Source organism: Arvicola amphibius, chromosome 12 (assembly GCF_903992535.2).
Source record: "Arvicola amphibius chromosome 12, mArvAmp1.2, whole genome shotgun sequence".
NCBI lineage: Eukaryota > Metazoa > Chordata > Mammalia > Rodentia > Cricetidae > Arvicola > Arvicola amphibius.
In genome coordinates, this window is record NC_052058.2 from 68,161,121 (window position 1) to 68,188,188 (window position 27,068).

Sequence of the window (27,068 nt, forward strand, 5' to 3'; positions counted from 1 at the left end):
TATTGTATAGCCACATGCCTTGATCCCACCTGCCTTGCTGCCTGGAGCCACTTGTGACCGGGCATTAAAAGAATCTGAATTTCACAAACCTGAACTTAATTTTCCCTCATAAATAGCAAGTCTGTTAAGTATATAGTGGAGTTTCGAAGTAGTTAAGACTGTGTATTTAAAAAGATAAGACTCTGGAATCTTTTGAGCAAAAACCAAAACACACAAAGAAGAAGGAGGAGAAAGAGAAAAGAAAGAAAGAAAGAAAGAAAGAAAGAAAGAAAGAAAGGAAGAAAGAAAGGGTATAACTTTTTACACACATTTTTGAGGGGGGCAGGTGAGGACGATAGGGTTTCACTGACCTGGAACCAAAGATTCTCTTGCCTTAGCCTATAGTGGATGTAAGGAAATCTCCCCAGTGAGGTATCATTGAGTTTATTTTCTTTTTGCTGAATAGCAAGTCTGTTGATAACTGTGATGCCTCCAGGTACTTCAAATACTTTGTTACCATCCAACATCCAGTGTCCAGATTTCTCACACTGTCTTCAAAACTGTACTGCAAAGTCTTTGGTTTATTTGAATCCATACTCACAAAATGATGACAGGCATGGTGGCTCATGCCTACAATCTCAGCATTGGGGAGGCTGAGGCAGGAGGACTGATGTGGGAGCCAGGCCATCTGGACTATTGACTGTCTCATCCCATCTCCGCCCCCACCTCATCCCCCCTAATCCACTTAATGAAACAAAGTTTTATCATCAAGCATATTGGTTGGATACAATTTATTTCTTTAAAAAACTAAACAAAACAAAAACCCAATACTTTGTTACTTTAACATAGTCCAGTGAACAACAGCATTTAGACGTTAATTCAAAGTTCCTTCATGTGCTTTACAAGCAACAGATACCATGCTTGTGATGAAGTTGCTTGAACTTAACTTTGGACATCAGAAGCCAAAAGAGAACAATGAAAAAGACCCACGCCAATTTATTTGGTGTGTTTAATAAGTGGAGACCTCATTCCCTCCAGGTATAGACTGGTTTTACTTCAACCTTCTAAAATGTTATTATAGGTCCCAATTTTTTTTTTCTGCAAAGAGTTCCAAGGGGTTAAGAGTTAGAGACCATTAGCACACATAATCTCTACCATCTCGTCAAATAAGGCAGGCGGATGCATTCCCAGTAGGCTCAGTATTACAAGTTCCCTGAACAGTAACCCTACCCACCACAGTAGTCCATTATCCTTAAGGCCCTCTTCATTAGGACTCGTGGCCCTAACACTGACCCTAACTATCAGTACCTATCATTTACTTATTTCATTGTTTCATATGCCCACTACTCCTATCTTTTTTAAAAAAATACATTTGTTTATTTAGTTGTGTGTGTTTAAATATGTGGGCACACGAGTGCCATGGCGTGGTTGTGGATGTAGGTATGTGTGGTCCCTGGGGATTGAACTCAGGTCATCAGATTTGGTGACAGGTGCCTTTCCCGTTGAGTCATCTTGCAGATATCAGTATCCCTATCTTAAAAAGACTCCTGAAGCCAAAATTGTATTTATTGTTATCACTGTATCATTAAGTTAGAAAGTTTTTTAAAACATGTCTGGAGCGCTCGCTTTATGGGTCTCTTTGCATCTTGGGTTGAAATTCCAGCAGTGTGCTGCCACACCCGGCTCTCAGCTTGGTCCTTTTTACTGCAACCTCCCTTCCCCTGTCTGCTTGTTCTATCAGCCCTGTAGGTAGTTCTGGTTTGGGACTAAAACTCATGATCTTTTGGCTCGGGCTCTGCCAACTGAGTCATTCTGGCACTGACAATATTCTGTGACTCAGCAGGTCCGAAAAGGAAGATGTCAGAATCCAGATAATGTCGAGTCTTTTAAAGGCAAACTGGGAAGCACAAACACAGTGGAAGAATTTCAAAGCGAGTCTGCATATCCACGGGGAGAATGTCATTCCATTCCCAGCCTTCTCACTTCCTTCCTTGCCAGGGTAAATGACAGTTACACTTTAATTTAGAGCAAGGAAATCACGAAATTGACTCGGAAGCTGAGATTGAACCCAGCCCCTTGGATACCCCGGGATGTCTCTTCTCAGCGGGGATAAGCGCTTGTCCGGCGCTTCAGGAGGCATCCCACGGACTGTGGCGAGACCGAGGTTCACGCAGGCCGCCGCACGGTTGCGGGGTCCTTCAGGCCCCAGCGCCGGGTAGTGGCTGGGCTTTACCGTAAGGACTGACACCTGGTTGGACCACGGTCCAAGTCATCGTGAAGTCAAAAGACAGATTCCGAGCCACCTCACCCACCCGCGTCGTCCTTTAAGAATCTCCTCTTAGTCCCCATACCCTCCAAGGCAAAAGATTCTCTTAGGACGAAGAACCAGGGGGAAGGATTCCAGAAGGGTGCGGGATCTCCACCGAGGCCCCTGCCCTCCCAGCATGCAACGCCCCGCGCCCCACACCCCACGTACCGCCCTCCTTCCTTCACTCACGCTCCCTCCCCGCCCACCTTGGGCCTCTCCCTCTTATACCCTCGCCCAGCCCACCTCTAGTCACGCCCATCCAGAAGCCCTCCTTCTTGCCCCCTCTCCTCTTCCATCTCGCGCCCCTCCCTCTTGCTCCCTCACCCCGCCCACCTCGCGCGCCCCGCCCTCTTGCTCCCGCCCCGCCCCGCCCCGCCCACCTCGCTTCTCCGGCCCACCGCCCTCCAGGGCCGGAGCGCCAGTGGTTGCCCCTGCCGCCACCGGGAGTCGCTGGGGAGGACGCGAAGGGCGGGGAGCCGCTCCCGACCCGCGTGAGCAGCGGAGGAGGCCGGTCTTGGGTTTTCTCCTCCGCCAGATCCCACCCCACCCGGCAGACCCCACCCCCTGCTCCTTCCTCCTGGGGCGCGCTCTCGGGTGCGCGCTCGGAAGTCGGGGGTCGGCGCACAGTGCGAGCTGCACACCGGGAGGCAGCGGAGGCATCGCGGTCTTCGCCCAGGACGCCCACCCATCGGCTCTGCGCCCGGTTCTCGACCGCCAGCCCGGTCCACAGCCCGGCCTCGGCCCGCAGCGGAGGAGCAGCCTCGGGGCACCCCAGCCTTCGCCGAGGGCCCGAGCGTGGTGGGATGACGGGCGGCGGGCGGGCCGAAGTGGCCCTGCGGCCCCGGGGGCGGCTGTGGCCGCTGCTCGCTGTGCTGGCGGCTGCGGCGGGCTGTGTCCGGGCGGCCATGGACGAGTGCGCGGATGAGGGCGGCCGGCCGCAGCGCTGCATGCCGGAGTTTGTTAATGCCGCCTTCAATGTGACCGTGGTGGCTACCAACACGTGTGGGACTCCGCCCGAGGAGTACTGCGTGCAGACTGGGGTGACCGGAGTCACCAAGTCCTGTCACCTGTGCGACGCCGGCCAACTCCACCTGCAACACGGGGCAGCCTTCCTGACCGACTACAACAACCAGGCCGACACCACCTGGTGGCAAAGCCAGACCATGCTGGCCGGGGTGCAGTACCCCAACTCCATCAACCTCACGCTGCACCTGGGTAAGCGGTGACAGCCCTGTTCCCCACTACTTCTTGTTCACGGCCCAGCTCCGGGGCTGACTCCATGGAGCTGCTGGTCTGGCCCGAGGGGCCTGTCCAGCCGCGTGCTGACGGTCTGCTCTCCAGCGTGGGCCACACAGAAATTCCTTTCTCCAACTTCTCAAATTCATCTCGCTTTGAACATCCGGTGAGGGCCACCATGTTTCACTCTAGCATCTCTGTTTTCTTACTCTTTTTAACCCAACCGAATTCTTAGTCCACTGATTATTTTCTATTTCAGCAGTCAGGATTTTGGACCAACACCCCCACTCCCCTTTTCCCCTTGAAGTGCTAATGAAGCCCCCGTCCTGGCAGGACCATCACGTCTCATGCTTGCTTTAGAGTCTTGAAGGTCTACTTTAAACACTTGTCTTTAAAATGTTTAGCCGTCTCTCTCTGGGACTGAGAGAGATTGCTCTTAGCTCTGATAAGGGAATTTGAGGGACGCAAAGGTCTTTACTGCCGGTATTGCCTATGTGTAATTAAAGTAGAAGTTCACTTTTAAGTTACTGTTCTTTAGAGCTGTTCAGCCTTAATTAAGAGCTATTTCACTGCTAATCCTGGTGGAGAGAAAACAAAAAGGTAATGAAGACACTCACTGTAATTGCCGGGCAGTTTTGTTCCGGTGTAAAAAGCTCTCCTCGCTCTTCTTCCCTGTTGCTTTGATCCAAGCAAGTGTGGAAACATGCATCATTTTAGAATTCAGGAAAGGGGTGTATAGTGGGAAACTTCAAGGCAGAAGCATGGATGGGAAAAACCGATGATTGGGATGGATCAAAGTTCCTGCTTGATCTGGGAAAGTGTTTCTTCGTTTTTGAGACATACAAGCAAATAGAAAATTGCCGTGTTCAACAGTGTAATAATGTAAGTGTGGGAAACGGATTATGGATGTGGAGAGCTTCCATTCCCAGTGCATTTGGAGCACATGATTTTACCAGTGGCCGGGACTAGAGAACTTCCAAAGAGAGCAGATTGCCCCAAGCCTGTCCAAAGCACGCAGGGCACTTCTATAGAGCTAATAATATCTGGGATGTTTGAAAGGGACATTTTGTTGGCAAAGGATTCTTTGGTCATGGTTTTGTAGTTTTCTTTCCATTGCTCTCCAGCACACCAAGCATTCAGGGTTTCAGAGAAGGACTGTGACTTAACAGAAAGTGCCTTGAAAAGTGTCAGTTACCATGTGTGGGATAAGTTTTAGAAAAGCACTATTTAGTGCCTTTGTAGTAAACACCTTTTTATTTGTGGATGAGTCACCGGGCAAATGGAACATTTTGAAAACAGGTTCATAAAATGAAACTGTGAGGCCTTTGCTTTTCAGTAACTAACTAAACGAACGAGTTGGGTTATTTTAAAGGCCTTGGAACAGTGCAGAGTGTAGAAGTAGAGTCTTGGGGCAGGTGCCTTTCTCCAGACAGTGGGAGACCCACAGGGCTGCCCACGGTCTCGCGAGACTACTCTTAAGGCGCTTGAAAGTTGTTCAGTTGCCCAAAATGAGTTTTGCAATTTATGTTCAGTTATTTTTAACCTTTTACTTAATTTTTTTGTGTTCAATTCTGAATTCCCTTGAAGTCTTGCTTAATCCATTTTCAGAATGAAACAAAAAAACCCAAAAAACCAAAAAAATACCAAAAACCCAAAAAAGAGGCCTTGATGGCCCCCAAGTGCCTGAGATGCAGTTGAAAAGTTCTGAACAATGGACGTCAGTCTTGGCTTTTCTCCTGCTCTAGGCCAAGGAGCCGGGGTCTGTTTCAGGTGATTGCAGAGGAACAGACTACTCCCTGGTCAGTTCTCTGTTGCTGAGACAGTGTGCTAGGGTAAGAGAGTAACAGGTTAGGTGGCGCTCTTGGGAGCCAGAGATGCTTATTTTGGGCCATGTTACTAACAAGGTCAAAGGGCGCTTTCACCTCATTTGGATATTTTCTATATGCTTGGACTTGATTTTGCTGAGAAAGCCTTCCGTTGGTTGCTAAATGGCATTCATAAGACAGGTCTTATTCTAGCTTTCTTGGAATTTGCTCTGTAGATCAGGCTGGCCTCGAACTCACAGAGATCTGCCTGCCTCTGCCTCCTGACTGTTGGGATTAAAGGTGTGAGCCACCATGCCCTGCGGGTTTACTCTTAAGAAAAATATTTACAATATTTTCATAGCAGTCTAGTTATTGTAATCACGTGCTTTACACATTTTGGTTGGATAGTGTATGAAGTCTTGACTGAACTCACTGTTCTTGTTCTTGGGTTGGGCATGAGGTCCTGGAGGAAATGTGTGCAGAGGAGGAGGTGGGGAAGGGAGAGCTTTATGTGTCATGGGGTTGATCCTTCTGGTTTCTGTCTCATCTTTTTTTTTTTTTTTTTTAAATGACCGGGTATATATGCATGCATGGATGCTGTGCTCAACAATTTCGGGCAAGTCGGCCAGGCCTGGCCATCAGAGTGTTTTGATAGTCAACGTATTCATTCCTTGACTCCAGTTACTCTGTGGGCTGTAGCTAACTAATTATTTCCCATGGAGTCAAGTACCATGACTGTTCCGTGCATCCATTAAATCTCCCCTCCAGTTCAAATTTCACATACCCTTAAACAAGTGGTGCATATTGTGCCTTGCCCTTCAGAGCCTGGGAAACTCAAGGGAGCGGTATGGAAGAAGAGGCCCAGCCGCTGCTTTGCTGGCCTTCCTTTTGATGTTGAACTTTACTCACCGCAAAACTTAAATCAAGTCTAGGGCTAGGTGTGTTGGTGCACTCTGGGAAGCTGATGTTCAAGGCCAGCCTGGTGTACATCGCAAGTTCCAAACCAGCCAGAGCTACATAGTGAGATCCTGCCTTACAATTGTATTTATGAAGTCAGAGCACACTGAAGAGGTGTGTAATATGCATGTTTTGGTGATGATCATGAGTCACTTTTTTCGTATGAAAATGGAACATGATGAGATATATTCAAATAAGACATATAGCAACAAGCCAGTGTGTCCTTAGTTGCTAAGCTCCCCAGCTGGGAGACCACCAATGACAGGTTTTTATGTAACCCTTCAGAAATGTTCATATACCAGACTGTAGGATCGTTTTAACTGGTACCTTTTTGGGGGAGGCCGAATCGTATTTTAACATTTGACAGGTACAAATTAGATCATGTATCACTTTATGTAAAAATGGAGGAAAACCAGTATGGATTCTGACAGCTGCCATTACTTAACTTCCATTACAGTGACATAGGGTTCAGGGCACAGCGCATCTTTGGCCATGAAGAGTTGAAGTCGCTTTGTATTTTCTGCGTGTTGTGGAGGGAAGTCTCAGTCAGGCACCCGCTCCCAAAAAGTTCTGTTTTGCTTTCAGCTTACAGATCTTTGCTGAGTATGCTGTATAGATTTCTTAGCTGCTGTTTAAAAGTGTAGCTTTTACATCAGATGATAATGTTGTGAGTGAGTTCGTAGCAATACCCAGGGACCTGTTGAAAGCAGTACTCTAGCTGAGGATTGGGTTTTTCTTAAAGGGCCCCTTTAGTTAATTCGATAATTATTGGTAGACAGGGTTTTGATCTTGCAAAAAGGTAGCCTTTTCTCATTCCTAAAACAATTAGGTTAAGAAACTGTTTACAAGAGCAACCCTGTCAAAGTTTATGGAGCTTCCAAAGTTAGCATTGCACCCAATTCCCAGGCACTTCATGAACTTTTCTAGGACGCTCTTTAATCTGTATGAAATGTCTTGTGTGTATAAGTCAGAATCAACCCACAGGTGACTTGGCCTTCCCGTAACATGAAACAAACAGCAAATTTTCTCCCGGGAAAACCTTTGTAATACGGGCTTTGCCTGTGTCTGGGAGCGGCCCAAGCTGGTGACTTCACTGTGGTATTTGTGCACCCTGAGGGGACACTATTTTAGTTTGTCTCACAAAGGCCTGATTTACATTTGCAGGTTCCAACTTGAGACGCCCAGGAGCTGCTCTTTGATGGCCAGTAGTTGAGCGGTTTTATAAAAGCTGCTGTTGGCGATTTCCCTGTTCTACACTCCATTGCCTTCTCTGCAAATTCCTTCTCCCATCTTCTTAAGGCACCCAGAAGAAAACATACACGAGAGGAAAAGTTAGACTTCATCCCTCTCTGTCAGTTTATCCTTGGCCATGTTGGTGTGGGAGGAGTAACGCTGGGTTATTTCAGTTCTAAATCCCTTTAGGAAGTTGGGTATGCTTTTTACCATGTACCCCCTCTCTGTGTGCATACATTCTCAGATTACTGCCAGATATTCCCACAAACATTTTTAAAATACCTAAGAAACGCATACCATAGTGCTTGATAGGAAGGTGTGGAAGATTGAGGGCCCTGCCCTAAGAGCTGATACCTTCTTAGTGGAGTTTAAACTTGTAGTGCTTTTACCATATGATAGCAGGAGGGTCCTTATAATACCTCACCGTTTATAAAGCCTCCAGCCTGCCAATGGGTAATGTCTTGTAGCTCCGTGAAGGCACTCACAGGCTCCTGTAGGTGCGATCCTGGAAATCCTGCTGCAGCTAAGTCTTGGATGCCTTAGTGAATGAATTAATAGTTTCTCTAGCAAATTTCTTAAAAATGTCTGGATTATTCTTTTTGAATAAAAGCTCACATGCAGAATGCCTCGTAAACACCAGACTCCTTTGGTTTTCAACCTTGATTTTCCTTATGCTGTTGTTCCTTTTTAACTTAAATTTCCAAATTCTTACACCCGTGGTCCTCGAAGGAACATCTCTTAGTCCCAAGTCTTTGTCTGCTACTTACATATTTAAAGTTCAGTTTTAGGTTAGCTCTTTCTTTGGATCCAGTGACCTAGATACAATTAATATGGGATGTCTGGATGGAGCCATGTTTAAATTTACTTGTTGCCTTCTTGTGCAGCTCAGAGAGAACCAGTGTGGCCCCTGATTGAATTTCACCTGACTAGTGCCACATCTTGACAAATTTGTTTCAGTCTCCCATTTTGCTCCTTCTCCAGATGTCTCTCAGTTTCCAATGGGGCTATGCCCTTAATGAAGCCAGCACAACTTGAAGGTGCGTCTGGTGCAGCTAGCTTCCTGGGCATCGTCCCTAGCACGAGTGTCCTGAGAGTAGTTGTTAATGCTTGTGGTTGAGTGGAGTTGAGGTTCCCTCCCAGGATCGGTTAAAAGTACTACATTAGTTGTAACCCAGGGAGAGATCAAGTCAAAATCCAAAGTCTGGTGTCTACTAAATGCTCATCAGTTAAAGTCTGGTGTTTCCTAAATACTCATCAGCTACTCCTCACTGTCAACTCCCCAGTCAGCCCACCAGGAGTGGGAACTGTCAGGACTGGAGACGCCATATTTCAGAAAGACCAGTTGATCTAAAGACAGTATCTTATCTATAATTGCTTAGTGGAAAGTTCCTCAGTGGCTCCTCAAGTTTTCTGGTAAGATGTCCAAAGCCTTTGCCTGTTGGCCAGGTGCTATAGGCTCTGGACATTTTCAACAACTAGGTTTATCTTTTATCGCTTCTGTTCACAGAGGGCTGGCTTCAGTTTGGAACACTTCTCCCAGACGTCAGCCACTCAGGCAGGCAGAAGTCCTTCCAGGTTTCTCTGTTGCCCCCATGTCGTCCCCACTTGCTGGCCTGGGCTGTGCCTTCTATCACACCACCCTGGCGGTCTCTGTCATCATATACCACTGTCTCTTTCTTTACTTGCCCTTTCTGCTCTAGGCCACATCGAAAGGTTTGGTGATTTTGTTTTGTTTTAGTTTGAGGAAGGGTCTGGTGATGTTGCTCAGGCTGTCCTGAAACATCTGGCCTTAGGCTCTCTTCCTGCCTCAGCCTCTGTTGTGGTTGAGATCACAGGTGTGTCCTTTTCTCTCAGATAATGGGAAAGTCTTTGAAGGAGGTCTGGTATTTAGTCATCATTTAGTTAAGTACAATTAACCCTTGTTGATTGCTTGCTGTCCCTGAGCACCATGAAAACCTCTGATGGACAGTGAGTCCTGGGGCCTAGCCCGGCCTCCTGCCTGTCTGCGGTCTAGATGAAGAAATCCGTGTCCTTAGATTTGGGGCGAGAAAACCACAGCCCTCTGACCCAAGTCTATGTCAGGCCGCCCATCTAGTTTTGTAGGAGCTGTGAGTAATTTATACTTTTTAAATTGGCTACAAAAAATGATCAAAGGAATAATAATATTTTGTGCCTTGAAAACTACATGAGATTCAAATCATATATACACCAGACTTTATGGGAACAAAGTTAAGCTCATTTAATAACATTGTTTATGACTGTTTTTATTGCTAAAAAGGCAGAGCTGAGTAACTGGGACAGACTATATGTTCCTGCTTATAGAAGTTGAAGTATTTACTGTCTGGCCCTACTGCACAGTTTTGGTGATCTCTGTTTATGTTACAATAAGTCTTAATTGAGAACTGCAAGGACAGAGAGGGTCCACTTGACCATTTGGATGGAGACTGGAGCTCTTGGGTCTTCAGTGTTTCAGCAGTGAGTCTGGTAGTGTTCAGTAGCTGTTGGTGGAGTAAGTGACGGGCTCAATTACGCATGCCCTAGAGAACTGCACATTAATTTACATTCTTCAGAGCAGCACCATTGAGCTCCTGCGTGTTTTTATCAATGCCATCTCTACTTTCCCCAGGCGTGTCTCAGTGTTGTATCTGAAATGAACTGTGGCACATAGTAATTTTATTTCTATAACTTTGAAAGTACTAAGGTATTGAAGTGATACAGGATTGAAAAACCTACATCATTTTACTTTATCTTGCTTTTTGAAGCAGGCTCTCACTCTGTAGCCCAGGCTGGCCTGTAGTCTAGGCTGGCCTGTAGTCTAGGCTGGCCTGTAGCCCAGGCTGGCCTGTATCTTGGAGCAATCTTGCTTCTGCCTCTCCACTTCAGGAGCTGTAGAACTACTGTACCTACTTCCATCTGTCTTTTTTTTTTTAATAAGAAAAATTAGGACTGTAACATGACTTGAAGTCAGCAAGATTTCTATTTTATGTGTAGGAGTGTTTTGCTTGTATGTATGCATCTCACAATATGAATGTACCTCTGAAGGACAGAAGATGGCATTGGATGCCCTGGACCTGGAGTTACAAACAGTTAAGGGTTGTCGGCTGGGTTCTGGGAACTGTACCCGGCTCCTGGAAGAGTAGCAAGTGCTCTTAACTGCTGAGCCATCTTCTCAGACCCCAGTCTATATAAATGTGTATGAGAAAACTATTCATAAATTTTTCACACGTAAATGTATAGTTTTGAAATTGTAATGTTAACTTTCTTCTTTTTTAAGAAATGGTCATAAACAAGTGTTAGCTAAACTTATATATGCACCTGTCTATTGTTGGAAAAGCTCCCTGTGGTGGGTTATCAGAGCACTGAAGGGAAAAGGTTTGCCGTGCTCTTTCGCCTGCTTCACATGTATGGATTGGTTTGAGATTATTTAGAAGGTGAGCAGTCTGGGCTGTTGGGGTGATCGTGAACAGCTGTAGGCACAGAGCAGGGTGTAGGCCGGGCAGGTGGACTCAGCTAGCACCTGCTTAGAGTTAGCAGGAGGTAGAACATAACCTGGCATTGCTTGCCTCTAATCTCCAGCTGCACTTAATTGACGGCCCTGTCGCCATTCTCTGGGTTCTAGGGAGAAGTGTCAGGGTTCAGAGCAGAGCTGTTTGCTTGTTTTTACTGCTCAAAATTCCTGAGACTTAAAAATAAGGGATGAGCCCGTCTTGTCTTAAATGGTCAATTTCAGTGTAGGGTTTCAAGATGGCCGTGCACCCGTATGCTGTCGCCCTGTCTTGGTTGCTCACCCTGAGATTTGTCAGCAGGCCCTTCTGGGGTTTGCAGGCTCTTTTTCTCGTAAGATGATAAGTTAGATGCTGGTTCATTCGCTGGTTCTTAAAATCGAGAGGCCCCAGAAAGCTCACTGGAGTCCATCTGCATTTCTTCCTGTGCCGTCTTCCAGAGGCCAGCCGAAAATAACTGGGCCCAGTCAGTCTGGTGCCCTCTGCAGCTACATATTCATGAAATAAAATAAAGCCACTATCTCTTTCTTGGACAATGCACACTCAGATCTCTTGTGGGAGGAACACCTCTGGCCGAGCTGGGAGGTGAACTAGGGATGTGCTTTGTTTTCTTCTAAAGCTCCAGGGAGTCCAGTCCCTCAGCTCCTCCTTTTATTCTGCTTTCCAGCTGTGGAGTGCCTCCCTGCTGGACTGAAGGCAACACTGAATTATTGTTTCATTTCTTGGGTTTTTGTCACATTTTCTTGTTTTGAAAAATTGGTGGAAAACTTAATTTTCAGAATAGGTCTTCTCCATGTTTCTTCCTTTCTCCCTCCCTCCTCTCCTTCCTTCTGGAGAACAGGATCTTGCTAGCCCAGGCTAGCCTCAAACTCACTATGTAGCTGTGCTGCTTAGCCTGGCTTTGACTTTGAAGCTGTCTTCCTGACGCTCCTTTCCAGCTGCTGAGATTACAGGTGTGCTTTTAACTAATGCTAGCACATAATATATAGGTGATTTGTTCGTGGAATTAGTCTGGCTTAAGTAGGTAAGCACAGGATTTGGGACAGCCAAGAGATATTTCTCTTCCTTTCTTTTTCTTCATCTGGAAGTTGCTGGCATTAATAGTGACAATATCTGTTGAGGGAACAAAGGAGCCAGCTCATTTGTTGCGTATCAGCTACTGTCAGTTGAGGTTCCCCGGGAGCTGCTCTGAGGGCAGGCCTCAGAGGCAGAGCACAGGGGGTGTGCAGGGTGAGGGGTCCTCTTGGTTCTCCTCATTTAAAGCAGGCTGTGATTTGGTTGATGCCCCAGGTGGTGTAAAATTGTAAGCTTCTGGTTGTTGACCCAGGTTTAGAGACTTTAAGGTTATATGTGTGATGTCCGTGTTGGCCGCAATGTCAGGATTTATTTAATTACTTCGTTTTAAATAATGGACTTTCTGATTCCCGGGATGAAAGCTCAATGTTCTGTGAATAGTCTCTGCTGTGAATACTTCATCTTCTTTCCTTTAATCTTTACTAGGGAGTGACTTGTCATGGAGTCTGTTAGATTTAGGAAATCTAAGCTTGAATTGTGTGGCTTTCTTGGAGGAGCTGGTGACGCTTTCTTGGAGGAGCTGGTGACGCTTTAGGACATATTTCTAGTTACGCGAAGAGTTTTCCCTACTCAAAATGACTGAGCTGGTTGCATTGGGTTTCTATTTGTTGGACAAAGTCATTATTTAAATGGCAGCCAGGGAGAAAAAAATTATTTAAGAGTATTGTAATGTGTAATGGATACTGAAGACACTGAGGGAATTTGTAATGTGCTTGAGGGGGCAAGACAAAAACATTCATCCATGCGAAAAATGATTCAGTTGAACGTTTAGAAAGTGCTAAGGAGTGCCCATGGGGGGAGCACTGTAAGAAGCGAGAGGGAAGTCAGCCAGGGAAGCTTCCTGGGTCTTGAAAAAAACTAGTGGGTATGAATGAAGGACTTTCCAGGAAGGCTGAATTATTTGAACAAGTTCTAAAAATAATCAGGTAACTGTGAAGACATAACTCGCCTTTCATGGGGTAATGGGCACAGTCTCTGTGGAAACTGGTTAACAGCAGGAGAAGGATTGTTTCTTGGTTGTTCTGGCTAAGAGCAAGGGCAGAAGGTAGCATATTGAAGCCTGTGCTGGGTGCCTCTCAGGTCTTTAGTCTCCAGAGCTAATGTCTCTGAAGAACCAGGAGAAGATTCGTGGTTTTTCTGTGGTCACACAGGTGGGTGTTGGTGGACTCCTGAGCTGACTGCTTTGCTTTATGCCCTTGTCACTCTGCCTCCTGAGAGCAGACTTGGCACACGAGAGGCAGTGGATTGTAGAGACCTTAAATTGGGCAAAGGACTAAGTATTTCACATCGGAGAGCTAAGCCTGGTATCTCTGATTTTGCTTGAAAAAGTCTGGATTTGGATTTTTCTGTTAAAAAAAAAGGAGGGCTTTGTACCTATTTGTGAAGGAGACTCTCTTAAAGGGGCAACTGTTAGGTTCGGAGAACTTTAGTTGTGTAATATTTAGTCTTATGGCACTTGGAATGTCGAAGGAATTTATTGAATTTCAGAATGAGGCCCTGGGTTTTGTCAATGTCTACTGATAGGAAGGGGAAAGCCTACCCTCTGCTATTCTAAAGGGTGGTCAGTAAACTTTCATTATGCAGGGGAATGCCACCTTATCTACTTCCTACTTTGGCCACAACTCTTTTCTGGTTGCTGAGTTTGGTTCACCTGTTCCCTTTATCTGACATCACTGAAGATAAGGCCTGAAGGCCGCCTGGTTGATCTCCAATTCTATTCTGTTTCTCCTCTGCTCCTAGTAAATTCTGACCCTTCCATGGTGGCTTTGTGTGTCTGTCACTCAAGCTTGCCAGCAGATCTAATGCATTTTTTTATTGGCTGATAGAGAGATAGCTGCTGTACCCCAGGAAGTTGCCTTTGTTCCCGTGACCATCTTTCAGGCTCCAGAGTGTGCCATTCACCTTGATTTCTGTATATGCAAATTTGCCAAGCAGTCAACCCCCCTCTTTCTAATCTTTCGAGAGCATCACTGCACTAAGGTTCACTTAAAGGTTACTGTTGTTTTGTTTTGTTTTGGCTCTTGTTTCTGAGAAGGTGTCAAAATTTCCCTTTAGGACTAGTGTTTGCAATGGTTGTTGTTGTTGTTTTGTGTGCTGCTTCCTGTCATAGTTCACTTCCACTTTTAGAATTTAGGATTAAAACAAACAAACAGACAGACAAACAGACAAGCAAAGGCCAACCCAACCCAACCCAGTCTCAAATTACTTCTAACTAGAGCTTTCCAGGAGCTGATGGGTTTCTGTCCTTCTGTCTCTGCCCCTTGTCTGCTTCCCTTTCAGACCTATTTCATTCTTGTCTTCGTACTTGGGTGGTGAATGTGGCTGTGCCACCACAGGAGGAGCTCTGATGCCTTTGAAAGGCTTTGATCAGCTTCCTTTTCTGCTGGGAAGGTGGCAGGCACTCCATGCTGCATGGGACAGGGGTGAGTGTTGGGTTTAAAGCCCTCGCCCCTGGTCTTCCTCCAGTTGGTAATATAGAAGCATAAACATATTCTCAGAGGTATTCTATCAATTTCTTTCTAAGAGAATGAAAATGCCCTAGTTTTTCCAAGAGAAGAGCTTAGAAAGGGTGTAGGGACGTCACCAAATGAGTTGGCAAGGACTCGGAAGTAATAATTTCCCTGCCTTCAGCTCACGTTGTAATTAAAGGCAGGAATAGTTTGCCTACATGTTTCCAAAATCTGTGACCATCTTAGGAATAAGTAATAACACCTTGGCAGTTTAAAAATAGTTGATTGATAAGGAATTTAAATTTTGTGGCCTTCACCTACAACATTTAGAACTTTAATTTCTAGAATGTGAGCACATTTACAATGTGCAGTTGTTGTGGTTTAAATGTGTTTACCAAGTTCATGTGTTGGAAACCAACCTAGTCTACCAGTGTTGAAAGGGAGGCAGTTAGTTTATGAAGAGCTGCCATAAATGGCCTCCTGTCTTTGGTGTGGTGGTAGGTTTATTGTGAAAGTGAGTTTGGCTCTTCCTATCTTATTTATGCTCTTGCCATTTGATGCTTCCACTATGTTACAATCCACAGAGAAGACCCTTACCAGGTAGGTACCAGCAGACTTTGGGACGTCTCAGTCTCCAGAACCATTTCTCTTTATTTTAAATTACCCAGTTTGAGATATTCTTACACAACAGAAACAGAAAATGGATCAAGATAATGGCTAACTAGAATAGCAATAATGAAGTTACAGAGTTTGTGAGGAATATAGGTAAATTCTAAATATAGGTGTGGTAATTTCTAAATATGACTAATCCAGTCACCTGGAAGTAGAGGCAGGAGGATCACAGGTTCTGAGTCATCTTTGGCAACATTAGGAGCACAAGATTCAAACAATGACAGGAAGTCCTCAGGAAAGTTTAAACTCTTAGAAAAATGTTCAGGCAACTGGGTAGAGGTGGCACACACCTTTAATCCCAGTACTTGGGATGCAGAGTCAGGTGGATCTTTAGTTTGAGGACAGCCAGGTCTACAGAGTGAGTTCTAGGATAGGAAATAGGTATACAAAGAAACCTTGTCTCTAAAAATAAACAAATAACAACAAAACCCCCCAAAAAGTTTAGGCAAAGGATTCTAGTTTATGCTATTTTCATCTCTTAATGAAGAAATTGGGGCTAGTAAGATGGCTCACTGACTGTGCAAGCCTGGGGACCCGAGGCTGATTCTTGGAACTTGAATAGTGGTGGGAGGAGAGAACTGACTGCGCAGAGTTGTTCTCCGGCCTGCAGACAATGCACACATCCACATCATGGCATGTGCACCCACCAATACATCACGGAGACATGCACACATCCAGTAAGTAAAAATTTAGAAAGTTAATGCAGATGCGGGTTTAGTTGCCTCAGCTTGTAGTAATCTGTGGAGGTGTGTCCTCAGTCGTCGCTGCTCATTCCATCCAATAGGCTGACGATAGGGCTGGTGACTCTGTGCCTGTGCCTTTAGGGGGTGGAGTAGAAGGAGTGCAGAGTTCCCTGTCACAGACAGTAAGATGCCTGAGAGAGGTGCTAGGAACTAGACGTAGGTCCCCTGAAGCAGCAGCAAGTATTCTTAGCCTGCCTTACCTTCTCATCAGCCCCTCAGCTTGTTTGTTTGTTTGTTTGTTCGTTTGTTTGTTTTGAGACAGGGTCTTCCTATATAGTCATGGCTGGCCCGAAACTCACTATGTAGACAGGCTGGCCTCTACCTCCTGAGTTCTGGGATTAAAGTTGTGCACTCTCATGCCTAGATGATTTTTTTCTTTTAAGTGCCAGATCATAATCTCATACAAGTAAGCATCCTGGAATTTTCCTTGCAATGTTCATTTTGGACGTGGGAAGAAGCTGGGGTCCAAGAATGAAGATTATGGGATGGGGAGTGATCATATACTTTAGATGTCTTCGTGGGAAAATATGCTGTATTCAGGAGACTGCATGCCCAGATTGACTTTGTAGAGCAGTTTTACACAGGCTTGGAATCTATAGTGAGTATTGTAGATAAACATGCAATAGAAAATTCACTAGAGACTACAGATTCTTAGAATTTTACAGACTATGAAAGTTTGTGGAAACATCTGTGATAAAATTTGTTTACTTTATTAGAATTTCTTTAGAACTCAAGCCTGTTGTCAGTGTTTTTACCACATGCCAAGGAATAAGTCCGCGTTGACCTCTGATGGACTTGGGAATCACTCTGAGAAGTCTTTGGTTTTAGGTTGCCTCCCTTGTAAAGCTGGGATGGATGTCCTGGCCCAGGCAGCAGTGGTGGATGCAGACCATGACGAGATGACTGACTCTGGAAACTGACAAACCTTCCAGATGTCTGGAGAATGTGGACTTGTTGTGTTGAATCTGTATCTGTACTTCTGTTGTTACTTCATCGTAGCTGCCTTACGGAAGGGCATGAGGGCCCGCTTTTTAGATTGGGAAATAACATGGATGTTAAAGTTTTTGGAAGCTATTGGTTTTTCTGTGAGAGAAAGGAGACAGAGAAGCAGGCTTGGTCCCTTGGGCAGACTGTGGGTGGGGGTGGTGTTGAGGATGTGGCTGGAAGTAACTAGAAGCAGATTCATCCATGGCTTTAGTGATCTTTGGTTATGAAATGGGCCTCCGGTGCCTCAGTCAGCAGCCTGGTAGCCATGCCTGACTAAATAGTCCTTCACAGATTGCCTGGATCCCCACTGTCTCTTTGGCCTCCTGCTCATATGCAGCTGTTTCTGTTCATACATCATTTTGTGTTTAGCTGGCTGGTTACTTCCTCAGTCCCTTTTATGGAGAATAATGGACACATGGAGCTTGAACATCCAAGTGTGTGGTTAATCAAACAGGAAGTCTCAAGGAAGCCCAGTAACGTTGTCAGAGAAGCTAAAGACAGGACCTGAAAGGCCCTTCATGATTCTAGGCTTCAGACATCCGCAGGGGAACAGTTGACAGCTTCAGACATGGCATCCTGAAACTTAGCAAGTAGAATGTTTAATGTAGTAGCATTTGCTCCATTTTACTTATGCATTGGGAACATTAAGTCTTAATAAATTAGATAGAAATGAAGGTGAAGAAAAAAAAAGAGTGTAGCATTGTTGGCTTTCAAGCAGGGAGGTAGCTCTGGCCATGGGGTGACTGTGGATCTCAGAGGCTGCGGTTTGTCCTGACTGGACCAACAGGAAAGCTGTGTGCAGGATGAGTGAGCGGTGGGGACTCTACAGGAGGCCAGAGGTGAGGGGCGGTTAGAAGATGGCTTTGAGCGTTGCCTTGACTGTACTGGAGGAATCGGAGGTAAAAACAAGACAAGACAGGTGGAAACTGAGGAGAACCTAATGGTGTGACATAGCTGTAATCCTAGCAGGAGGATTTAGAGTTCTAGGGCAGCCTGATCTACATAGCTAGACTATATCTCAAGGGACCGAAGAGAAGAAGAATGAAAGCATGTGGTCTGGTGAAAGAACATGCGTATCAACGGATCCTGAGCCCTAACCCTAATCCTGGGACCCTCTGTGACAGACAGAAAATGCCATGAGAACGACAGAAACTCCTGCTACCAACAGAGATATCAGACCAATGACGTCCTAGAACAGCTATCCGGGACCCTTATGATTTTTACCAGTATTGAGATTCTTTTATCCTGTGATAGAAGATCTGTCAGAGGTAGCCATTTAAATGCTAGCTTTCTATTAACAGTGAAATGAAATCGGGAAGCTACAGAAAGGGGAGTCTGTTCTAATCAGAGCTCACATTAAGCACGTGGGGGTGATGCAGATGCACAGGAGAGCAGCGTCTGCCTGACTGATGGAAGGTACAGCAGCTGGGTGGCGTGCCTGTCTCTGCGCTGCACCTCAGGCCCAGTGAGCATGCGCACACCGCAGAGGCACTCTCCTTCCTGACTCCTTCAGTTGGTTTGACAGCCACCCACATGCTCTAGTGACTTCCAGCCCCTCCAGGGAGACCGCTGGTTTCTAACTCTCCCGGCCAGTCTGAGTGTTTGTCATCTTGTTGTGCCCAGTCCGCAGTTCACCTGACTCAGTTTAGGTCCTGTGAGCTGAGGGGTGCTGTGCGGTCGCCCTGTGCTCCCACTAGGTGAATTCACCGCAGCTAACTTTATACCCAGTGATTTCTTAGCCCTCTAACAAATATTTAGAAAGCCTACTATGCAAAAGGTCCTGCGAAATGATGGGGACAAGGCCGAGAAAGTCTGAGCGTAAATTCCTGGTTAAAGGTACCGTGTAGAGGACTTGGCCCAGGAAAGGCTCACTAACCTTTCCTTTGTTGACTTTGTGTCTGTGGTGTATATATAGTGTAATATCTTTTGTCTGGTGGTCAGCGCTCAGAAAAAGCTTGTAGAATGAATGAGTGAGTTCTATGGATTTTTTTTTTTTTTTTTTTTTGGTTTTTCGAGACAGGGTTTCTCTGCAGCTTTAGAGCCTGTCCTGGAACTAGCTCTTCTGTAGGACTGTGACCACAGAATGCAGGAGAGTATAAGAGGCAGCCATTTTCCCAGGTGGAGTTTGCCTTTAGATAGGGTTGACTTTGGATGTCTGGAACGGCATGGAGTAGCTTCCTCGTTAGCCTAGCACTGGTGGGTAGACACTAAGCCTCTGTCCCAAAGATCCCCAACAATGAAGTTGTTTGCAAAAACACTGATATTTGGTTTTCTTTCATGTGGTAGGGCTGTGGTAAGTGGTTCAGGGCCTCAGGGTAGCTCTGGTCCGCAAGGCCATCTGGGACATGGGAGCTTTTTATGGTGATAATCTGCTATACCTTAGGGTGCTATCTTACGTATGGTTGGTTTTGAGGGCTAGGCGCTTCTCTCTTCCTAACAGGTCCACATTGTTAAGGAATGTGTGTCTAAATGTTAAGACTAGGACCTGAATGTGGCACACGTCATTTGCACTGTTATGACAAGGAAGGAGAATGAGAGCAGATTTTGGCAGACAGCTCTGCATGCCAGCGTTTCCCCTAGAGCTGTGCTTGCCAGCTCCTGTGCTGCAGCTCCCTCCCCCCACGTTGTAGTCTGCGGGCAGAGGCTTCTTCAGAGCTCATCCTGTTAGGGGGCAGCAGCCCGTGTTCTCAGTGAGCCCTGACAATCCGAGATCTCGGAGAGCCCCCTTAGGAAGGTGTATGTCCTCCTCAGGCTTCCTCTGCATGACTCCAGGAGCCTCCCTGCCTTTGCAGATTTCACTTTCTTTTTTAAATTTAAAACTTTCTTTTTTAAATTTAAAACATTTATTTATTTTTGAGAATTTCATATATGAGTTTTCCTCTTTCCAACTCTTCCCCCCACCCCCTCTCAAATTCACAGTCTCTTATTCTTTAATGATTTTACACACACACACTTTATAAATACAGCCTGGCCGGGTGGTGGTGGCGCATGCCTTTAATCCCAGCAGAGGCAGGCGGATCTCTGAGTTTGAGGCCAGCCTGGTCTACAAGAGCTAGTTCCAGGACAGGCTCTAGAAACTACAGGGAAACCCTGTCTCGAAAAAAACAAACAAAAAAAATAAATAAATACAGCCTGCTGACTCCCTCAGTGTTACTCACATGCACATGTTTAGGACAGTCCATGTGGAACTGGATAACCCATTCGTGGGCTTGTCCCTGGAGGTTGATTCTCCCTCTCTCTGCAGCCGTTAGTTGTCTGCAGTTCTGCATGTCAGTGTGGGCCTTGTAACATTTCCCCGGCCGTGCTTGCACACTGGTTGATATTGCTTTTTTTCAGGTCTTCTTTATGCTTCCCTGTTGTTGAGACATCGTGGGTGCAGCTTCCTGGTCATAGAAGACACAGCCTCACAGGAGACCCTCTGTCTCAGTGTTTCTGCCTCAGAATGCACCTTTTCATGTGATGTTTCCACTCTCACTCTCCTAGCTCCTGATGGATGCTGAGCTCTTACTGGGCTGGTGTGCACCTGAGCTGATAGGCTGGCCATGGCAGACACGTCTTGCGGAGCATATCTGTCCACATCTTGGCAGAATACCTCCGCACAGGACGAGTCTTGATTTAGCCAACAGTTCGGATCCAGTTTACCTTCAGCAATGATAGATGAATCAGGGCTGTTTTAAAATCCAGGTATGTTTTAGAAACAAGATTCCTAAGGTGACAAAACACTACTTGTTAAATCATTTGTTGGTCACATGACCATACAGTCTTATTTCTGGAATCTTAGAGTTAGTAACACATGAAATTGCAAATTTAGTGAAATGGGTGTATATTACTATATATATTGTATATACAATAACTATTTGCTTGAAAAGTGTGTTCACATAAAATAAGGTGATTAAAGACTGGGATAGTTTCACACAAGGACATATTTTGCTGTTCAACAAAACATCTGTGCTTCGGAACTTTTTAAAATTTAGAGTCCCAGCTAAAGAGTCATAGCTACATACCACATTTGATTACACAGTGGTAGCTGTGAGGTGTACCATTTCTATAGTTAGTGGTGCATAAAAGTTTAACACAAAACCAGCAATTGATAAATTATCCAAGCAAATGGATAAAGTTCTTTAATACACATTTCTGCAGGGCTGGAGAGATGGCTCAGCAGTTAAGGGCACTGTTGGTCTTATAGAGGACCTGAGTTCAATTGTCACCATCGATATGGTGATTAGCAACCAAACTATAGTTTCAGGGGATTCAGTGCCCTCTCCTGACCTCAGGGTACCTGGCACACGTACATACATGGAGGCAAAACGTTTATATGCATAAATAAAAGACAAATGGATACTTTGGAAGGATGGAATTTATCCTTTCTTTTCTTTTTTTAAACAGAATATCAACATGCAGCCCTGGCTAGCCTGGAACTGACTGTGCTATGTGCACTAGGATGGCTCTGAATTCAGAGATCTGTTGTCCTCTGCCTCTAAGGACTGGTATTAAAGATGTGTGCCACTATGCCCAGATGAAAGGATGAATTTTAATAGATTTATTTATCATTTGGGTAGATGAATTACTAAATATAAAAATTATGTACTTTAGGAGAAATATTTTTATTTCTATCAGACCAGAGTGTTTTGTTTTTTTTTTTTTGTATTGGTTGTTTTTTAATGGTTTGTTTTTACTTATTTGCTTTTCCTAGTTATTCTTTGTGTTGTATAACAGTCCTGACTGTCCTAGAACTTGCTCTGTAGACCAGGTTGGCCTCAAACTCACAGAGGTCCTCCTGCCTATGCCTCATGAGTGCTGGGATTAAAGACATACTCCACTACCACCCAGCTGTTTTTATTTTTTTGAGAAAGAAATTTCACGTAACTCAGTCTGGCTTCAAACTGGAACTCTCTGTGTATCTGAGGATGCTCTTGAACTCCTGATCCTCCTGCCTCGATCTCCCAAGTGTGTAATCCCAGGTGTGGGACTGCAGGTTTTATGTGTTGCTGGGGCTCAAACTCTAAACTTTATGTATGGTACGCAAGCAGTCTGCCACCTGTACAAGCTCTGTATTAGTGTTTGTTTGTTTGTTTTGTTTTTACAAAGAGAAAGTTTCATCTCTAAAGCCCTGTGTAGTTTTACTAGGAACCTGGCTGTATCGATTTGAGATAGTTTTTGAGTTGGGAATCGGTTCTGTTCTTATTCTCAGAAGCCGATTTTGTGATATCTGTGTACTCTGTTCCCTGTTCTTCCCATCATAGCTTCTTGTTTCCTTTCTTCCTCACCATTAAAACTTTTTTTTTTAGTAAGTCAGCGTTTCTAGGAACCCATAAGTCCCCTTTCTCACGGATGACTGTATGTGCTCTCACCAGTAGGTTGCTTTTAGCCTGGTTGCTCTTTCTAAAAGATTGTGACCTCTTTGAATTGACATCTTTAAGTTCTGTTTTCTGGTCTGATTTTCTTTGTTTGCCGAGAAGCCTTTACTGTCCGTTTGCTCAGAACATCCCGTGTGGGGTCTTCTGGTCTTTACTGTCCCAGCTTCTTTTGGAAGGAGATCCCCTTCCCCATAAATCCTTACCCACACTCTACAAGTGTGAAAAAACAGCTTCTTGTGTCACTCATTGGTCACTTGGGCATACCGTCTTCATTGACAATCTCTTCAGTGTGGCTGGAATGTGTTATTGATCTTGTTTTTCCTATGCCTGCAGCAGGGACAGGAGCTGCGATTGAGCTGTTGGGTCAGTGGTTTAGAGCTCACTCAGGGCTTGGCTTGTGAAGCAGGAGGCATCTGATGGTCTTCCCTTGTCTTGGTGAATCACAAGTCTTCGTTTTAAACCTGACAGTGAAGCGCAGGGTTAAATTCGACAATTAAATATGTCCAGATCCTGGCTTTGGAAGAAAGAAAGAGCGGCATTCATTAAGCTTTGGAGACAGGCCACAGAATGACTTTCTCAAAGCTGAAGACATCTCCTCTTTGTTTGTTCTGCTGTTCTTTGCTCTCAGAACAAGGAAAGAGCTGAAGCTAACTGGAAACTTGTTTCCTTTAAGAAGCTTATTTTTTTTTTCAGGACCCACAATGACAAGTTTCGTTTTTTTAGGATAGTAAAATTTCTCAGGCAAAGGCTTTCTGTTTCTGTTTTATTGTCTATAAGTCCTAGGTACCGGTGTGTGTGTGTGTGTGTGTGTGTGTGTGTGTGTGTGTGTGTGTGTGTGTAACTCATTGGTAGAGTTTGTGTTTAGCTTATCATCAGGCCCTGGGATCAGTCCCCAGCCCTGCCTCCTCCCCCATGACAGACTCATACACAGACTCACAAACATGTACATACACCCATCCATTCTAAGTTGGTGCCTGAATGTGCATGTGTGTATGTGTGTGTATTTTGAGACAGGGCCTTACTATAAAGCCCTTGCTAGCTTGGAACTTGCTATGTAGATCAGGTTGGCCTATGGCATGCTCACTATGCCCAGCCACCCAAATATGTATATTTTTGAAGTAAGAATCAATCACTAAAGATTTTTTTATGTTATTTAAAGATTAGAAAAATGTAGTATTTTCTTGTTCATTCTTAATCCTGATCACTAGTAACCCTGGGTATTATTCTTCACAGGCCAAAGTGTAGTTACCCACAGTGCTTGTCTAGTACTTACCAGCAAATTGACTCATCTCTGGAGTTTTCTCGACTTTAAATATATAAATATATATGATTTGCAGTGGCTTTGAATGAATTGTCAGTTTGTTCTTACAGAAAATACAAGGTAAGATAATTGTTTGCTCAGCAATATAGTTTCACTGCACAGGAATGTCTAATAGGACTGTGAAATAAAGACTTCCTTACAGCCAGGCGGTGGTGCAGGCCTTTAATACCAGCACTCGGGAGACAGAGAGAGGTGGGTCTCTGAGTTCCAGGACAGCCATGGCTGTTACATAGAGCAACCCTGTCTCGAAAAATCAACTAACCACCAACCAAACAAACAAACAAACAACCCCCCCCCCAAAAAAAACAAAAACAAAGCAACAGCACCCCACAAAAGAATCAAACAAAAACCCTTCCTTACAAAGATGGCACAACTTCCGGAGCACCCCAGCCTCCAGTGGGATTCTGTGGTATTCTTACATCTGAAAGAAGCTGGTTTTGTCATCTCCTCTTAAACAGCAACAGACCACTTGGCTTTGTGATTTATAGAAATGCTACTGAATATGTAGGCAAGGGTAAATTACGCCTTTACAGGTTTTATTTCCTACAGCTTTAGAAAGGCAGCCCGTCCCCTGTGTCCGTCTGTCCCCTGTGTCTGTCTGTCTGTCGCTCCCCCCCGCCCCCCCCCCCCCCCCCCCCCCCCCCCCCCCCGCAGTGAAGGTTGCGCTGTAGCTGTATCATCCTGCTGATGCTGCTGTGGATAGCCTTCTGCACGCCCCCCTGGTACTCACTCACGAGAGTCTATGCAGCTTGGTGGTGGAGTCACAGTAATGGGTGTCTTCAGTTTCATGAGATGATACTATTTTTCCCCTGGGTCAGTGCCTGTTTGCATGCCCACCAGCAGTGTTGGCGAGCTTATTGGTCCACCCCTTACATTAAAATTCTTAAAAGGTACCCATTTATTAGTATAAATTTATGTCATAGTGTTCTGCATCTAAAGTTTTCTTTCCATGTATTTCTTGATCTTTCCTGTAGAATGTTCCTTCATGGTTTTTGCTCTTACTGATTTGTAGAATTCTTAAGATATTCTGGCTCTTGATCCGTCTTCAGTTATATATTGTGTCTATCTTATTTTCTCTGTTTTTTGGACATTTTCTTCTTCCCTCCCTCCATCCCTTCCTCCATCCCTCCCTCCATCCCTCCCTCCGTCCCTCCCTCCGTCCCTCCCTTTTTTTCAAGACATGGTTTCTCTGTGTAATATCCCTAGCTAGCTGTCCTAGCTCTGTAGAACATACTGGCCTCGAACTCACAGGGATTCGCCTGCTTCTGCCTCCTGATTGCTGGGATTAAAGGTGTGTGCACCACCGCCTGGCAGACATTTTCTTTTTTAAAAATTTGTTTTTTACTTTATGTATGAGTGTTTTGCTGCAGTTATGTCTGCAAACCACGTAACATCTAGACCTCCTGGAGGTCAGAAGAGGACTCAGATCCCTTGAAATTCGAGTTAAAGATGAATATGAGTCACCGTGTGGTGCTGGGAATTGAACCCAGGTCCTCTACAAGAGCTGCAAGTGCTCTAACCACTTGATGGTGTCCAGTCTCCCTGGGCACGGTTTCGTAATTTCAGTATGACCATTTTTATTAGTTCTCTGGCAGTTAGCCCCTTTGGGTCTTTTGTAAGAAATCTTTGTTTCCTTTTGAGATCTAAGATTTGGGTTTTCATTGTGTACATTGTCGTTATTGGCTAGGGCAAGTCCTTTTCAGATGTGTTCTATTTTAGAAAGACCTTAGCTATATTTAGGCCTCTTCCCTGTAAATTCTAGAATGAGATTCCTCGGAAACCTCTATTTGTATTTGATTTAATTCATACTGACTTTATGCCCATGTGTTTTGTGTTAGCATTTGGATACTATTGAGCTTATTAACAAACCTCTTATAATTTACAAGTTTTCAAGTGGATTCCAATAATATATTATAATTTCATTCTTAAGTCTTGTTTTCTTTCTGTTGGATTTATTCCTAAATCCTAATGTATATTATTAAATACTAGCATATAAATATATAAAGTTCTAAATCCTAAATATAAATAATAATATTTATTATATTTGAAAAGAGGAGCTGCCCTTGGTTCCCAGTTTCCTTTTCTTTCTTTCTTTCTTTCTTTTTCTTGGGGAGGGGCAGGATTTGAGACAAGATTATTCTGTGTAGCTCTGGCTCTCCCATCCCCTCCCTTCCCTCCCTCTCCTCCCTCTCCCCTCTCCTCCCCATTCCTTTCCTCCCCCTCCTCCCCTCCCCCTCCTCTTCTTCCCCCCTCCTCTCCCCTCCCCTTCCCTCTCCTCTCCCCTTCCTTCCTTCCTTCCTTCCTTCCTTCCTTCCTTCCTTCCTTCCTTCCTTCCTTCCTTCCTTCCTTCCAAGATTTATTTTATTTTAAACTATATGTAAGTGTCTCTCTGTGTGTGTGTGTGTGTGTGTGTGTGTCTGCAGCCCCATGCTTTGTCTTATGAGACAGGGCCTTACTTATAAGGCCCAGGCTGGTCTTGAACTTGTAGCAATCCTGTGCTTCAGTCTTATGAGTGCCTGGTTCTGAGAAATGTTTTTCAGTTACATCTTTTATGTAATTGCTGAGGCTTTATTTTTTTGTCTTTGTGGTATTCGACCAGGATCTGACACATTTTAAGCCTGGCCAGTGCTCTCTGCCATTGAGCTATACTCCTAACCTCTTACATTTGGTTTATTTTAATTAAACTCATTATTTTATTTTTAACTCTCTTTGTGTGTGTGTTTGTGTGAGCGCGTGTACAGGCACTCACTGAGGTCAGTCCCTTTGGAGTGGAGTTACAGGCAGTTGTGAGTCCTCTGATCCAGGTACTAGGAACTGAACTCAGGTCTACTGCAAGAGCAGCAAGCACTCTTAACCACCGAGCTTTCTTTCCAGCCCCTTAGTTAACTTATTTTTGAGACGATGTCTTACTATGCTGTCAAGGCTAACTTCAATCTGAAGCGTCTCCTTCCTAAGTAAAATCCTAAGGATTTCTAGGTGAATATCACTGCACTTGGTTCGAGGACATTTATTCTGTTGTATATTATTTTTCTATAAGTTTCCAAACTTTTTTTGTGTGTTTGAAAAGCTGTGGTGTTAATGCAGAATTTCTTTCATCTTAGTTTTCAATGTCTTACTCTGAAACCATTTTAGGAAATGCTTTCAAATACAAATTTCATTGAGTTAACATTTCTACAATATTAAATTAAGTGACATATAGCCATTACTAACCTTTACTGAAATATTTAAGTCTGTTTTTCATACTGTTTGGCACAGTAGGTGGTATTTTGGAAAAGTACAACACTGCTTGTTGATAAAATTCATTGGTGATTTGCCAAAAGCCAGAGCAAATCAAACTAGGAATTACCCTAGGAAACATTGATACAAAATATTTGAGTTTGGTTTGATGTTTATTATTAAGTCATTTATAATTCTAGAGTTTGATAAATTTTTCTAACTTTGAG

General features: G+C 44.6%; 1 protein-coding gene across 1 annotated transcript in view; it reads left to right on the forward strand.

Moving 5' to 3' along the window:
• The first annotated feature begins 2,726 nt into the window (after positions 1–2,726).
• Positions 2,727–27,068, forward strand: part of Lamc1 (laminin subunit gamma 1) — a 123,542-nt gene continuing 99,200 nt past the window's right edge. Inside the window, exon 1 of the mRNA XM_038349586.2 lies at positions 2,727–3,502. Coding sequence (XP_038205514.1) covers positions 3,091–3,502 — 412 coding nt within the window. The 5' untranslated portion in view covers positions 2,727–3,090. The remainder of the gene's footprint in view (positions 3,503–27,068) is intronic.